This window comes from Sus scrofa, chromosome 3 (assembly GCF_054392235.1).
Source record: "Sus scrofa isolate SSC_HxYL_T2T_F1_AM1 chromosome 3, Sscrofa_HxYL_maternal_Yorkshire_Landrace_v2.0, whole genome shotgun sequence".
NCBI lineage: Eukaryota > Metazoa > Chordata > Mammalia > Artiodactyla > Suidae > Sus > Sus scrofa.
Window position 1 is genome coordinate 15,978,435 of NC_139385.1, and position 15,820 is coordinate 15,994,254.

General features: G+C 42.4%; 1 protein-coding gene across 6 annotated transcripts in view; it reads right to left on the minus strand.

Moving 5' to 3' along the window:
- Window positions 1–15,820, minus strand: part of TYW1 (tRNA-yW synthesizing protein 1 homolog (S. cerevisiae)) — a 254,780-nt gene that overhangs the window by 203,804 nt on the left and 35,156 nt on the right. For 5 of the 6 annotated variants that reach the window (XR_014840300.1, XR_014840299.1, XR_014840298.1 and 2 more), the window contains exon 10: window positions 4,229–4,347. Coding sequence is in view for 1 of the 6 variants with exons in the window: in XM_003481010.5 (XP_003481058.2) it covers window positions 4,229–4,347 (119 nt within the window). In the remaining 5 variants the exon portion in view is untranslated. Of the gene's footprint in view, window positions 1–4,228; window positions 4,348–12,652; window positions 15,378–15,820 lie in introns of those variants that run through there. The other variant, XM_085016904.1, reaches the window with a different exon arrangement.

A 15,820-nucleotide genomic window follows, 5' to 3' on the forward strand; every position in this document is an offset into this window, starting at 1 on the left:
GATCCAACAGGAAAACGGAAAAAAAACTCACACAGTTTCTAGTTTAATTAACAGTATTGAATCAACGCTCATGTCTTGGTCTTGATACTTGTTCCACGGCAAAAGAAGGTCTGAACAGTAGGGAAAGATGGGTGAAAGACACATCATTTCCATGCCACCTTTGGAAATCTTCCGTAAACTAAAATTATTTCAAAACAAAAAGTTTATGCATATAAGCCTTTAATGATAGAGCAAGAGTCTTATATTTAAAAAAATAAAAAGAGGACATAAAACAAAGTAGAGGATGATCTCATATTTTTTTAAAATAAGAGGAAAGACTTAGGGGGAAAAACAGAAAGCAAATAGCATAAAGCATTAGCAATGTTTTCCCTGGATGCTTGAATCACAGATAGTTGTTTTTCTTCATAGTTTTTGGTATTTTCTAAAATTTTCTATGTTAAGCCTGGACTACTTTTATGTTCACTTAAATTAAAAGAAAAATTTTAAGAGGTATAGCTCCAATATGAAAGATACATTAATGACACAGACTATTAAATCATTTTGGCTGTTAAAGGATAAAATAATGAGGACCTAAAGTACGATCAACAGAATTAAATACACAAATGGACACAGTGAGTTAGAGAAAGAGAGCTTTTCGGTCTCAGCGCTGGATTGCCAAGGCTGCCACTACCAAGACAGGAAAGAACGGTTAACAGAGAGCATAATAAACTCCTGGGGACAAACTGGGCTTGACGCGCCTGTGGATCATCTGAAAGAATATATCCAAAACAGGCAATCACAAACAGAAGAGGAAGACTCAGGAGGAAGACTAGGCTTGGAGATCAAGAATAGAAAGGTGTGGAACCCCAAGTGTGCAGGGAAGCCATGGAGATGGCCTGCGATGCCTCCCATCACAAGGCAGAGCGATTCAAGAACGCCAAGGACAGAAGCAGACAGACCTCCTCAGGCAAAGAAGGAGCCAAAAAAGCGCCAACAAGGGGAAACGGAAAAACTGCCAAAAGGTTGGGGGAAAAACCAGAAGAGATTGCAGAAGTCCTTTTTGTCGAGCGTGCTTCGCTAGAGTTCGACTACAACAGAATGGAGTCACCCCCGTTAGAGCTGATGGTAAGGAAGTCATGGGTGATCACGACAAGATGAGCTGACATGAAGACACAAGGACTAAGGAGCTAGAGAACCCGGAGCTGTCATGAAGGAGAAAAATGAACGAGGGGCAGGCCCTAAGGAAAAGATGTCTACAATTTAGGTGATTTCCCATTTTACATGAAAGATTCAATTCTACATAGGATACACTGTATGCAGCCAGCTTACACAACACTCAGGGCTTCAATTTCCAGTAAGATAATCTGAAAAGTCTCCTACAACAAAACACAAAAACTGATGCCTTACTATAAAACCAATCTTGAATAGAAAAAAAGAAAGAAAGAAAAATAGAAGAAAAAAAAATGTACAAAGGCAAACAAAAAAGCACAAAATAAGAGAATAAAAATAGATATTCCTTGGAGTTCTCAGCAGGTTTTAAGTTCCCTGAGGATGCAGGTTTGATCTCTGGCCTTGCTCAGTGGGTTAAGGATCCAGCGTTGCTGCAAGATATAGCACAGGGTGCAGACACAGCTCAGATCTGGTGTTGCTGTGGCTGTGGTGTAGGCTGGCAGCTACAGCTCTAATTCAAACCCTAGCCTGGGAACTTCCATATGCTGCAGGTGTGGCCATAAAAAGAAATTTTTTTTTAAATTATGAAGAATGTAGAAAAGTTCCCATCGTGGCTCAGTGGTTAACGAATCCGACTAGGAACCATGAGGTTGCGGGTTCGATCCCTGGCCTTGCTCAGTGGGTTAAGGATCCGGCATTGCCGTGAGCTGTGGTGTAGCTTGCAGATGTGGCTCGGATCCCCTGTGGCTGTGGCTCTGGCGTAGGCCGGCGGCTACAGCTCCAATTCGACCCCTAGCCTGGGAACCTCCATATGCAGCCGGAGCGGCTCAAGAAACGGCAAAAAGACAAAAAAAAAAAAAAAAATTATGAAGAATGTATATACCTGTCAGAATTTTTCTATAAAGAAAAAGATGACTATAAAGAGATCAACTAAACTCACCAGTTAAAAGAGAGATTGTCCAAGTGGCTATTTAAAAATCTAGCAATTCCACACCCAGGTGAAAACATTTGTCTACAAAAGTCTTGTACATTAATATTCATAAAGCTTCATTCATTATCAAGTCAAAACCTGGAAACAATTTGGGAGTTCCCATTGTGGCTGAGCAGTAATGAACCCGACTAGTAACCATGAGGACGCAGGTTATACCCCTGGCCTCACTCAATGGGTCGAGGATCCGGCGTTGCCCTGAGCGGCAGTGTAGGTCACAGACACGGCTCGGATCCTGCGTTGCTGTCGCTGTGGCAAAGACCAGCAGCTGCAGCTCCAGTTCAATCCCTAGCCTGGGAACCTCCATATGCTGTGGGTACGGCCCTAAAAAAAAAAACAAACTTGAAACAACTCAAATATTCAAAAGAGTTGAATAAATTGACTGTGGTACAACCATATAACAGACTATTCTTCAGTAATAAAAAGGGACAAACTACTGAGATATAACAACCTGGGTGAATCAAAATCTCAAAAACATTTTATTGAGCAGAAGAAACCAGATACAAAAATGCATACTGAATGATTCCATTTTTATGCAAGTCTATAGAAAAAGTAACATATCATGTCAGGAAGCAAATCACTTTGCCTGGGGCTGGCAGGAGATGAGAGAAACTGACTGGGAGGGGGCACAGGGGAACCTCCACGGACAACAAAAAGTACTTCATCTTGACCATGGGCATAGTCGCCCAGGGCACACGTTTACCGAAACTCACTGAATTGTACATTTTAGGCAGGTACGTTCGAATATATATAAATAAAACTTCAATAAAGATGACTTTTAAAAACTGATCCAGCCAAACACTTGTTTCTAAGCAACCCACTAAAATATAAGGACACATAAAAGTTGAAGTTACATAAAGAAAGGAAAAAAGAAAGACCCCCCCAAAAAAGACATCTAATAGAGTTACGTTAATAGTAGAAAACTCAGACTTTAAGGCAAAAAAGTATTATTACAGATGAAAAGGACTACTCAACAATGAGAAAACAAAAAATAAGCAACACAGAATAATTTTGTTGCTGTTTTATTACCCAATAATTAAAAAGTACACTCTTTCCATGAGTATATGATAGATTTTTTTTTCCCCCCAGGACCGTGACATGTGGACGTTCCCAGCCAGGGATCAAACCTACACCACAGCAGTGACAATGCCAGATCTGTAACCCACTGCACAAGGGAACTCCATGTGATAGATTTTTTTTTTTTTAAACTTGACTATATATACTAGGCATGTAGCACTTCATGAATTTTATGTATTTTGTATTAGAACCCATGTATTACAACAATAATAAAATTCGGCTAAAGTTTAATAACGAAAATATAATCACCAAAATCTCGTTTTTAAAAAAGACTTCTTTGATCCATGAGTTACAAAGAAGTCATGATGGAAATTAGAAAATATTTCCAACTGAATAATGCTCAACTAATCAAACTCTACGGAATACAGCTAAAGAAGTAGCTGGAGGAAAATTTCTACGTAAAAACTTACAGGAGACTGAATATTAATAGTCCAATTTAAGTTCGAAAAAGAACAGAGAGAAAAGAAAGAGTAGTAGAGTATTAAACAAGAAAACAAAGACACAATGGAGAAGATCCATAAAGCTTAAGCAAGGGCTGAAGAAACTAAAAGTTTGGGAGTTCCCGTCATGGCGCAGCGGTTAACGAATCCGACTAGGAACCATGAGGTTGCGGGTTCGGTCCCTGCCCTTGCTCAGTGGGTCGGGGACCCGGTGTTGCCGTGAGCTGTGGTGTAGATCGCAGACACGGCTCGGATCCTGTGTTGCTGTGGCTCTGGTGTAGGCCAGTGGCTACAGCTCCGATTCGGCCCCCAGCCTGGGAACCTCCATATGCGGCAGGAGTGGCCCAAGAAATGGCAAAAAGACAAAAAAAAAGAAACTAAAAATTGGCAACCCCCTGATAAAACTAGTCCAGGAAAAAAAAAGCAACCCAATTCAAAAATATAATAGGAATGGAAAAGGGGATTAATTGTAAAAACACGGGGCTTTGGGTACATTTGAGTGCAGGGTTGGGCTGAAACTGATTATTACAGATCATTACATATTTGGTCGCCATGGCCATTCGTTTTTACTTACCGCCAACAGAAGACACATTTATTCGCACATGCCAAGCTTGGGGTAGTTTCCATGCAGCGATGGCTTTCAATGCCATAGAATGTATGTTTATAGCAACCTCCTCTCCCTCGGAGCATGGACTGTGAAAGCACGAAACAAATGATAATTTGAATAAAAGTCTCCAAGCAAGGAAAGGAAACACCAAGGCACCATTTTAAAGAAGAAACCATGTGTTTCATAACCATAAATATCCCTACCGGTATCTGCATGAGGCAGATTATAGTGTTTTGAAGGTGTTCGGCTTTCGATAGCGCTTTGGGTTTTCTAAAACCTAATGAGATAAACCTACGATCCATTACCTTGGACACCGCTACAGGGAGGACCATGGATGCTTTCATTTTCAAATCCATTCAACTGCCTCAAATACGAGGACCATAGTAGCTAAAGCCAAAGGAAAGATGAGATTGGCTCCCAGAAGACAAGCGGTGGTGCTTATCTGAAAGAGTATCTCTGCATCGAATAAAGGAGCGTGGGTAAGGGAAGGCATCCCCGAGCATGTTCTCTGTCAAAGGAATGGCAGAATTTGAACATACTGGGCTGCGGAGGGGGCAAGCAGCAGGTACAGAAGAAACAGATTATTCCAAACACTATTTAATATGGGATTGGTAAAACCATGTTTTTTTTTGTTTGTTTGTTTGTTTTTTGTCTTTTTTGCTATTTCTTGGGCCACTCCTGAAGCATATGGAGGTTCCTAGGCTAGGGGTCGAATCGGAGCTGTAGCCACCAGTCTACGTCAGAGCCACAGCAACACGGGATCCAAGCTGCGTCTGCAACCTACACCACAGCTCACAGCAAGGGCAGGGACCGAACCCGCAACCTCATGGTTCCTAGTCGGATTCGTTAACCACTGCGCCATGACGGGAACTCCGAACCATGGTTAAGTGTAGTAAGAAGGGCAATCGGAACAAATACCCAGACCAACTTTGGGTTGGAATCACAGGATACTATGGAGCGCCTTGAAGTGTCATCAGAAAGATCCAGCCAGGAGCTCTGTGAAAGATGGGCTTGATTTCAGTAAAAGTGAGCCTGTGAGGCGGTTATGCAGGAAAGGTCATGGTGACTTGGCTCAAAACATGAGCAGAGGACAAGGGAAGGTACCAAAGAGGTACAATCAATGCCAGTCCTGATGAGAGGGACAAAGCAGAGGAAATCCTCCAAAATAACTGAGAACTTGAGCCCAAGTGACTGAAATACTTCGGAATTAACCACAGGAACAAACAGGACATACAGAGAGATAGCCTTTATGCACACACATATATCTCAAGAAAAATACACATCAGTGTACTGATACTACCGTGCTGTCCACATAAAATCTACCAGCTTGTTCCTGTGTCAGTTGATCATGAAGTCTTATTCTTTGTCCTGATAAAAGGCGTTCCCCTGTCTAGCTCACTTAGTATATCCACTAAGGAAAAAAAAAAAAAAAAAAAAGGACTGAAGGAAAAACACAGTTCAGGATAACTGTGCCTACAAACTCTTTTGCAAGTTCCCAGCAAAGTACTCAAGAAGGTAAATAAAATATTCAAATCTTACAAAGCACAGAACACTAAAAGTCCACCGAATGCCAAAGACACAAAGTAATTACCACTAAATGTCATGCCAGTGGAGAAACAAAGTTGAAGACCTGCATGTTTCATTTATTATTTACAGAGAAGCCAATATACCTCAAACATGCTGTGTGGTGAATGTGCAAGGACTAATAAGACTGAGCCCCTGCCCGTGATCTGGTTGGAGGAAATGACAAGTAAGCAAGAAAAATGTACACCATTATTAAGATGAGGGATTGAATCAATCAAGACTCTTTTGCAAACAACAGAAACTGACTAAATGGAAAAGGAATTTATAGAAAGGATCTCATACCTCATTGAATTATTAGAAAGGCAGGAATGAAGAAGGCTGGTCGCAGGACCACCACTCAATGCCCCACAAGCCATGTGCTGTACCTAACACCACTCGTCCCTGGATCGCATCGCTAGTGCCCCCCTGAAAGGCAAATGCTGCTGCCACCAGCACAGCTGAGTTCTCTACGTCTGAGTCCCTTTGCATCACTCACTCCATGCTCAAAGTGTCTGGCTAAAAAGAAAGACTATTTTAAATGACACCGTTATACTCAAGTTGCCAGGACATGGTACCCAGAGATAGAATCTGTCCTTCCTAGTTTCTGTAGGCAGGCAGTGGGCCCTCACACCAAACAAAGCCCATGCAACAGAAATTCCCCAAACATGTAAAGACTCAGATGCTGGGCAAGCAGAGAAAAGACAAACGTCCATCGTGGCATGACTGGAGCCCGTGGGAGAGAGGACCAACCCAGTCAGCCCTCGGGACCAATGAGAAGCCCCCAAAGGTGAGATGTCCAAACTAAATACAGACAGGCCAGAAGGATAAAGGGACAGAAGAATGACGGCATATTTTTCTTGAAAAAAACTTTTCTGGGAGTTCCCACCGTGGCGCAGTGGAAACGAATCCCACTAGGAACCATGAGGTTGTGGGTTCGATCCCTGGCCTCGCTCAGTAGGTTCAGGATCTGCTGGTGTTGCCGTGAGCTGTGCTGTAGGTCGCAGATGGGGCTCAGATCCCATCTGGTGTTGCTGTGGCTGTGGCGTAGGCGGGTGGAACAGCTCCGATTCGACCCCTAGCCTGAGAACCTCCATGTGCCGCAGGTGGAGCCCTAAAAAGACAAAAGACTAACTAACTAAATAAATAAATAACTGTTTTCTCTAAGTTGTATGGTTTCACACTGTAGATTTAAGGCCCTAATCCATTTAGAATTAATTTCTATATAAGGTGTGACATTTAAGACAACCTGTGTTTGTGTGTCTGTGTATACTTTTGTTGTCTGTGTTTGGTGGCGGGGGGGTGGAGGGTGTTGGGGTTTTCTGCCTATGCATATCTAATTGCCTCAGCACCAGTAGTTGGAAAAGTTACCCTTCCTCCAAGGAACTGCTTTTGCACTTCTGTAAAACATCAGTTAAGCATATTTGTGGGTTTATTTCTGGGATCTCCATTCTGTTCTGTGTCCATTCCTCTGCCAACACCATACCACTTTGATTACGGGTGTAATACAGGAAACTATGATATCAGGATGTCTGATTCTTCCCATTTTATTCTTCTTTGACACTGTTTCAGCTATTTTAGGTTCCTATGCCTTTCCTTACAAATTTTATACTAAGCCTGTCTATCCCTACAAAAACCCTCCTGGGATTTTCACAGGAACTGAATCAAACCCACAGATCAATTGGGCAAAATTGATGTTCTACTATATTGAATCCTCCAATTTATAAACATTTATTTAGATTTACATTCAGATTCTTATTTACATTTACTTAGGTTTTCACTGATTTTTCACTGATTTGAGATCTTTCCTCATTTCTAACATAAGTATACATTGCTATAAATTTCCCTCTGAGCACTGCCTGAACTACATCCGATATATAATGTTTCATATTTACTATCATTCAGCTCTATGTTTTTTTCTCTTCATTTGAGACTTCTTCTTTGGCCCACGGCTTATTTAGAAAGGTATCATTTATTTTTCCACATATTTAGGGATTTTTTTTGCTCCTGTTATTTTCTCGTTTGCTTTGACCGTGGTCAGAGAATACACTGTGTGTGATTTCTTTTTTTTTTTTCCCTTTTGGTCAGGCACGTGGCATGTGGAAGTTCCCAGGCCAGGGATTGAACCCAGGTCAGAGCAGCGACCTGAGCTGCAGTAGTGACAACACTGGATCCTTAACCTGCTGAGCCACACAGGAACTCCTGTGTAATTTCAATTCTTATAAATCTGCTCCGGGAGTTCCCGCTGTGGTGCAGCAGAAACAAATCCAACTAGGAACCATGAGGTTGCGGGTTTGATCCCTGGCCTCACTCAGTGGGATAAGGATCCAGCATTGCTGTGAGCTGTGGTGTAGGTCACAGACAAGGCTCAGATCTGGCATTGCTGTGGCTGTGGTGTAGGCTGGCAGCTATAGCTCTGATTAGACCCCTAGCCTGGGAACCTCTATATGCCGTGGGTGTGGCCCTAAAAAGACAAAAGACTAAATAAATAAATAAGGTCCAGTTTGCAATGGGACCTAATCAAACTTACAAGCTTCTGCACAGCAAAAGAAGCCATAAAATACAAAGACAACCTCCCGAATGAGAGAAAACAGCTTCAAACAATGCAACCGACAAGGGCTTAATCTCCAAAATATACAAACAAGTCATACAACTCAACAAAAAAAACAACCCGAAAAATGGGCAGAAGACCTAAATAGCTATTTCTCCAAAGAAGACATACAGATGGTCAACAAGCACATGAAAAAATGCTCAACATCATCAATTATTAGAGAAATGCAGATCAAAACTACAATGAGTTACCATTTCACACTGGTCAGAATGGCCATCATTAATAAGTATACAAATAACAAATGCTGGAGAGGGTGTGGAGAAAAGGGAACCCTCCTGCACTGTTGGTGGGAACGTAAATTGGTACAACCACTATGGAAAACAGTATGGAGGTACCTCAGAAAACTAAATATAGAACTACCATATGTTTCAGCAATCCCAGTTTTGGGCATCTATTCGGATAAAACTTTCATTCAAAAAGATAGAGGCACCCCTATGTTCACTGCAGCACTATAGCCAAGACATGGAAACAACCTAAATGTCCATTGACAGATGAATGGATTAAGAATATCTGGTATATATACACAATGGAATACTATTCAGCCATAAAAAGGACAAAATAATGCCATTTGCAGCAACATGAATACAACCAGAGAGTCTCATACTAAGTGAAGTAAGCCAGAAAGAGAAAGACAGATACCATTCGATATCACTTACATGCAGAATCTAAAATATGGCACAGACGAACCTATCTACAGAGCAGAAACAGTCTCACAGACATGGAGCACAGACTTGTGGTTGCCAAAGACAAGGGGGAGGGAGTGGGATGGACAAAGAGTTTGGGGTTGGTAGATGCAAACTATTACATTTAGAATGGATAAGCAATGAGGTCCTACTGTCACCACAGCAGGACCTATATCCAATCACCTGTGATAGAACATGATAGAAGATAATAATATATGTATGTATGACTGAGTCATTTTGCGATATAGCAGAAATTGACAGAACACTGTAAATCAATTGTAATAAAAAATTGTTTTAAATAAATAAATAAACTTGCTAAGGTTTGTTCTATGTCCTAGCACATGGTCTATCTTGGTGAATGTTCCATAAAGCACTTGGAAGAAAAGCATACTCTGCTATTGCTGGGTGGTATATTCTCTGTATGTCAACTAGATCTTACTAATTCTGTTGTTGGGATTTTCAATAGCCCTGTGATTTTCAGTCTAGTAGTTCTGCAATTGCTAAGAGGGGAATTCAAAGTCACCAACTGTAATTATGGATTTTTTTTAATTTCTTCAATTATATAAGTTTCTGCATGATTTATTTTGTGCCTCTGATGTCTGGGCATATTCATATAATGCAGATAGATCTTTTATCATTACAAAAAGTCACTCTCCATCTGTATTAATTTTCTTTGCTCTGAAGTCTACTTAACCTGGTATTGATAGAGGCAACTCTACATAGTAGATTACCTGTTGGCCTGGTATATATTTTTCTACAATTTTACTCAACCTACCTATGTCACTGAATTTAAAATGAGTTACTTGTAAACATCTTATATTTGGGTCTTTTTTTTTTGGCCATACCCACAGCATGTGGAAGTTCCGGAGCCAGAGATCAAACCCAAACCACAGTAGTGACAACGCCAAATACTTAACCACTAGGCCACCAGGGAACTCCTCAGGTCATTTTTTTAAATCCACTCTGCCAATCTTATTCATTTGATTGATATATTTAGAATATTTACATTTGAAGTACTGATAATTAGCCCTAAAATAAGCACTATTTTTTTTTTTTTTGGTATCTGATGACTAATCAATTTTATTGGGTCTTTTTTTTTAATTTTTTTATTTTATTTTATTATTTTTTTAAATAGGCAATATTTTATTATTTGTTTCCTACTTATTTCCTCTGATCCTCATTTCTGTTATTCTTTACTTGATTTCCTGTGGGTTGAATATGTTTAGGATTCCATCGTAATTTATCTTGTGGGGCTTTTTGATTTTTGGAGGTTTTTTTGTTTTTTTTGTTTGTTTGTTTGTTTTGGTCTTTTTAGGGCCACATCCAAGGCATATGGAGGTTCCTAGGCTAGGGGTCCAATCGAAGCTGTAGCTGCCAGCCTACACCACAGCCACAGCAACACGGGATCTGAGCTGCATCTGTGACCTACACCACAGCTCACGGCAATGCAGGATCCTTAACCCACTGAGCAAGACCAAGGATTGAACCTGGGTCCTCATGAATACTATCAGATTTGTTTCCACTGAGCCATAACGGGAACTCCCTCTCTTGTGTTTTTGACTGTTATCTCTTTGTATAGTTTTTGTAGTGGTTGTTCCAAGTAAAAAAACACACACACGTGACTTACCATAGTCTACTGGTAAAAACATTTTATCACACTCCAAGTGAAGTGTGGAAATATCACTTCTTTTCAGATCCCTTAAGTCTTCCCTCTTTTAAATTAAATATCATTGTCGTGAGTATCACACGGTATTATAATTTGTTTCAGTCACCAAATATGATTTATAAAGCTCATGAGGAAAATGGTCATCTGCTGCATGTATCTGTATTTCTGCTCTTTCCATCATTCTGCCTTCCTTTCTGGTACTCCAAGAATTTTTCTTTTATTACTTCCTTAGGGTTGAAGAACTTCCTTTAGCTCATCTGTAATGACGGATTTGCTAGAAACAAATTCTTTGCAGTTTCTTTCACCCAGTAATGTCTGTGTTTAATCTTCATTCACGAAGATGATGTTCTAACAGACACAGAGTTCATGATTGACAGTTATTTTCTTTCCACACTAGAAAAAACGTGAGCCACTTCCCTTGGGCCTCCATGATTTCAGGTTAAGACATTGGATGTTAATATATTGTTTATCTCTACCATCTTTGAAGACTTTTATGTTCTTTAGTCTTCAGATCATTAATTTTAAGGTGTCTTCCTGTGGATTTCTTTGGTTCTATCCTGGTTGGCGTTTGCTCTCTGCTGTTCCGATTGGGTAAATTCTATGGACTAGTCCTAGTCATGAGGAATTCTATTGATTCCCAAGGTCACTGACTCCACACTCCGTCATCTCCACTCTGTACCTGCACCCGTTCAGTGAGGGTTGTTTTTTGTTTTTTTTTTTCCCCTGTTACTGTATTTCTTCAATTTTATAATTCCCTCTTGGTTCTTTTTATAACTTCCATTTCTTTGCTGAGATTTTTTTATTTTTTCATTTGTTTCCAGAGACTTTGCAACTGATTGCTGAAGCATTTTTATGACAGCTGCTTTAAAATCCTTGTCAGATGATTCCACCATCTGATTCATCTAGTGTTGGTGTCAGTTCATTATCTTTTTTTGTACAAGTTGTGATTTTCATGGTTCTTGGAATGACAGGTAATTTTTATTTATTTATTTATTTATTTATTTTTACTGTATCCTAGGTTTTTTGTCTACTGTGCTAGAAGGCTCTAAATCCTATTTCATTCTTTCATTTTAGCAGCAGGCATTTTGTATAGGTTGAACTTACAGGCCCTGGAGTATTTTCATATGCTGTGACTCCAACGGCAGTTTAATTTTCAAAGGCTCTGCAATGTCATTTTGCTTGGGCTCCCACTGATCTCGGCTGGTACCATTACAGGGGGTGGTAGGGGTTTCTCCAGGGTGACCTACTAGGGTCTCGCGATAGAGGAGGGGAGTCTCAGGGCAGGCTGCTTGTGTGGCAGAATCCCTCTGGCCACCACAGTCACCCGTAGTATCTCTCGGTGGAGGGAGGGTGGTCTCAGGTCCAGCAGGCATGGAGAACATTTCACAGGCAGGTTAATCGCTGCAGGAGTAAGAAAGGGTCTCTCTCCTTCCCCTTTCACTTGACCACATGGTATCTCTCAGCAGGAGATGGGAATTTTGGGTCCAGCAGAGAAGGCCAGCACTTGTCCCACTTGCTTATTGTTGGTGGGGCTCCCAACTGATCCCCTTTGCCAGTGGTTCCAGGCTCACTTGAATCTGTCAGTGGGACTCCCATGCCAGGCCAGGCAGGAATGAGCCTAAATGAGTGGCCTTCTGTTGCTAGACTAAGGCTCAGTAAGCACAGGGTCTGGGCTGCCTTCTTCTTTAGGTGGGGGGATGTCAGCATCCTACTGCTGTTGCTCCTCCAGGCCTGGGGTCCCAAACCACTCCAGAGTTCTTGCGTGGTTGTCTCTTGTGTTTCCCAGGGTTTACAATTGTGCCCAGCAGGATCAGGGAGAAAAAGGATGGGTTTGTGCCACCTTGTCCAGACTGGAAGTCTTCAGACATTGCTTTTTTTTTTGGGTGTGTGTGTCTTTTCAGGGCCGCACCCGCAGCATAAGGAGGGTCCCAGGCTAGGGGTAGAATCGGAGTTGTAGCTGCTGGCTTACCCCACAGCCACAGCAATGACAGATCCGAGCACGTCTGCAAACTACACCACAGCTCACGGCAACGCTGGATCCTTAACCCACTGAGCAAGGCCAGGGATCGAACCCGCAACCTCATGGTTCCTCGTCGGATTCAGTTTCTGCTGCGCCACGGCAGGGACTCCCAGACATTGTATTTTAAAAGGAAGTGCTCCCACATCTGAAAATTAGTAGATAAGCAGGATGGAAAAGGAAAACACCTGAGAGCAATACATGCTTCGAATTAAAAGTGTTCATGTTATGAACTTAGGGGGAAAAAATGATAGATAGCCTGAGACGCATGAATTCATGAATTCTTATCCTCAAGGCAAACAGGAGCCTGAGAAAATACAACCGTAGCCCAGCAGATGCACATTGAATGACTGCAAGACACCACTGCTAGACAGGCTCTGTGAGCAGCAGACTGGGGGGCGGGGGTGGAGGAATGGGGGAGGGGGGTTGGAAGATGATTCTCCTTGGGTCTCTCTCTCTCTCTCTCTGTGAATGTCTTCCAAGCAGAGGCCCTGACTGCCCTGATTCTAGACTGTCTTTTCAAAAAGCTTTATAAAATGAATAATAGCCTTGGAAGATAGAGGGTCTCCCTCTGGAGTAAAGGACAGGTATGTTTACTCCAGAGTATAATGAAGATGTGCTCCTCTAGGGCAACGGTCAGGCAGGAGGACTGCCAATTATAAAAGATTCGTGTTCCCAAAGCCTGTGGCTCCTCTCCTATAGCCTATGTGCAGGTGCTACACCTGGCCTTCCTAGGGCTGCTTGATGGGACCTGGGGCTCCGGAACCAGAGCAAATGATGATATTCTGGCTTTTGCTATTATTACGAGTAATAAACTACTTGCCTTCTGCCAGCATCCATGAAACTGTAGCGGGTCTAACCCGCTAGCCTGCAAGGAGGGTAACATTTCAGCCTCTTCCATTTTTAACAGGGGATGGAGAGCTCGATGCTGAGGTCAGTGAACTGCAGCCAGCAGGCCACATCCAGACTAGCATCCATTTCTGTGGATCAAGTTCTGTCAGCATCGTATCATCCATGTTTGTTTACTAATGTCTATGGCTGCTCTGGGGCTACAATGGCAGAGCTGTAAAGCTGCCACAAAGTCATATGACCCGCAAACCTTAAAAAAGTCACCATTTGGCCCTTTAAGTTTGCAAACCCCTGATTTAAATATCTATTGCATACTACAGAGCAAAACACATTCTAAACTGATTCAAAAAGCTGTTAAAAAGAAAAAAAAAAAAATACAAACAGGAAGAGGATTTAGGGAAGACAGAGCAGCAGGAAGCACCAGAAATTTGTCTCCCCACCTGGACATGGATCTCAGCCGGCGGGCTGTGCTTTTTGTCTTTGACCCAGGAGTCCTGGGTCCTCTGCCAGGCAAACTTGGTGGCTTGTGAGGAGGCTGCAAGAGCAGACCCTCCACAGTTCTTGACAGTGAACACTGGCACCTGGCTCCTTTGAGCTCCCCGTGCCATAGAAACAAAAGCTTTGTCAGGAACCAGGGGGCTCTCTGGAGTGCCTCTTTAGTATTCTCCTTTATAGCGGAAGGTAAGAGAAGATAGACGGCAGAAGGGTCCCTACTGGCTCGAACTCTTCATTGACAGAATCACCTGCCAGGTAAGGAAGCATCAGACAGAGGGACTGCTAGGAGCACAAAGGAAACGTGGCCTGGCTAGCGGGAGAAGGAAGGTATAAATGCCAACCACGACCAGCTGCAAATAGGAGCACGGTTGTAAATATACATGGCATCTTCCTTGCTTTGATGTGTTTAATCATTTCTCCTCTTCTCCGACTATCCTACACAGGCCAGGTCAGTGGTGGTTAACCTTACGATGTCATCTTAGGTAGAGGATCTCAAAAGAGAGGGAAGGGACAGAGGGAATGATGCATCTTCACTTTTACGACTAACAGTGGCAACGGGTTCGGCAGAAGCAAATGTCTGTCTCTAGGATCATCTGAAAATGTAAATACAGGTAGAAGGGTGCGTACAGATGCTAAGAATCCAAAGAGGAAGATTGTGTTGGTAATTCTCAGACCCGTGTCTGCCCTTCCAAGCAAGGCGAAGAAGCAGCCCTAACGCGGGATTTCTCAGAGTCCCTGGACCGAAGGGTTCTCCTTCAGACGCCACCAGTGAGAGGTGCTTATGTAAGACTGAGGTGACAAGCAAGGAGAAACCATCATTCCTCGCTGGCAGCAGCTGGCAGACACCAGGGCACGCAACCAACACTGAGTCTGCAGCAGCTGCCAAGGGAGCACCTGGGAAACATTGGCTTTAATGTTTCCAGCGTCTCAGGTCACGTCACTCGGTGTCCTGTGAGTCCAGCGCTTTCGGATTTTCTCAAAGCAAGAAGCAGTTCTCTCTGACCTTCACCGCCCCAGGCTTTGCGATGGCTTTGTACACCCTCAGTTCATTTATTTTATGAAGTCTGTTTTTGCTAAAATACTCAGGGTGGTTTCTGTCTGCCCGACTGGTACAGATGGGTAGGATCCAGTCAGGTGGACAGGATGAGGGGGGCGGGGAACGGAAGCAGCACACGATGTATGAAGGTTAAAGCAGAAAAGACGCGAGTTCCTGTTGTGGCTCAGTGGAAACAAATCTGACTAGTATCCATGAGGATGCAGGTTTGATCCCTGGCCTCACTCAGTGGGTTAAGGATCCAGAGCTGCCATGAGCTGTGGTGTAGGTCACAGATGCAGCTCAGATCGGGTGTTGCTGTGACTGTGGTGTAGGCCAGCAGCTGCAGCTCCAATTCAACCCCTAGCCTGGAAACTTCCACATGCTGCACCTGTGGCCCTAAGAAAAATAAATACACACATACAAACATACATACATGATGCTGGGAATAGTGGACAGCTATATGCCAAAGAGTCAAAATGAACTACTTTCTTACAAAAATAAACTCAAAATGGACCAAAGACTTAACTGTAAGATCTAAACTCAAAAAAGTTCAAGAAAAAAAAAACATATGCAGCATACTTTTTAACATCACTCTTTGCAATATTTTTCAGATATGTCTCCTAAAGCAAGGGAAACAAAAGC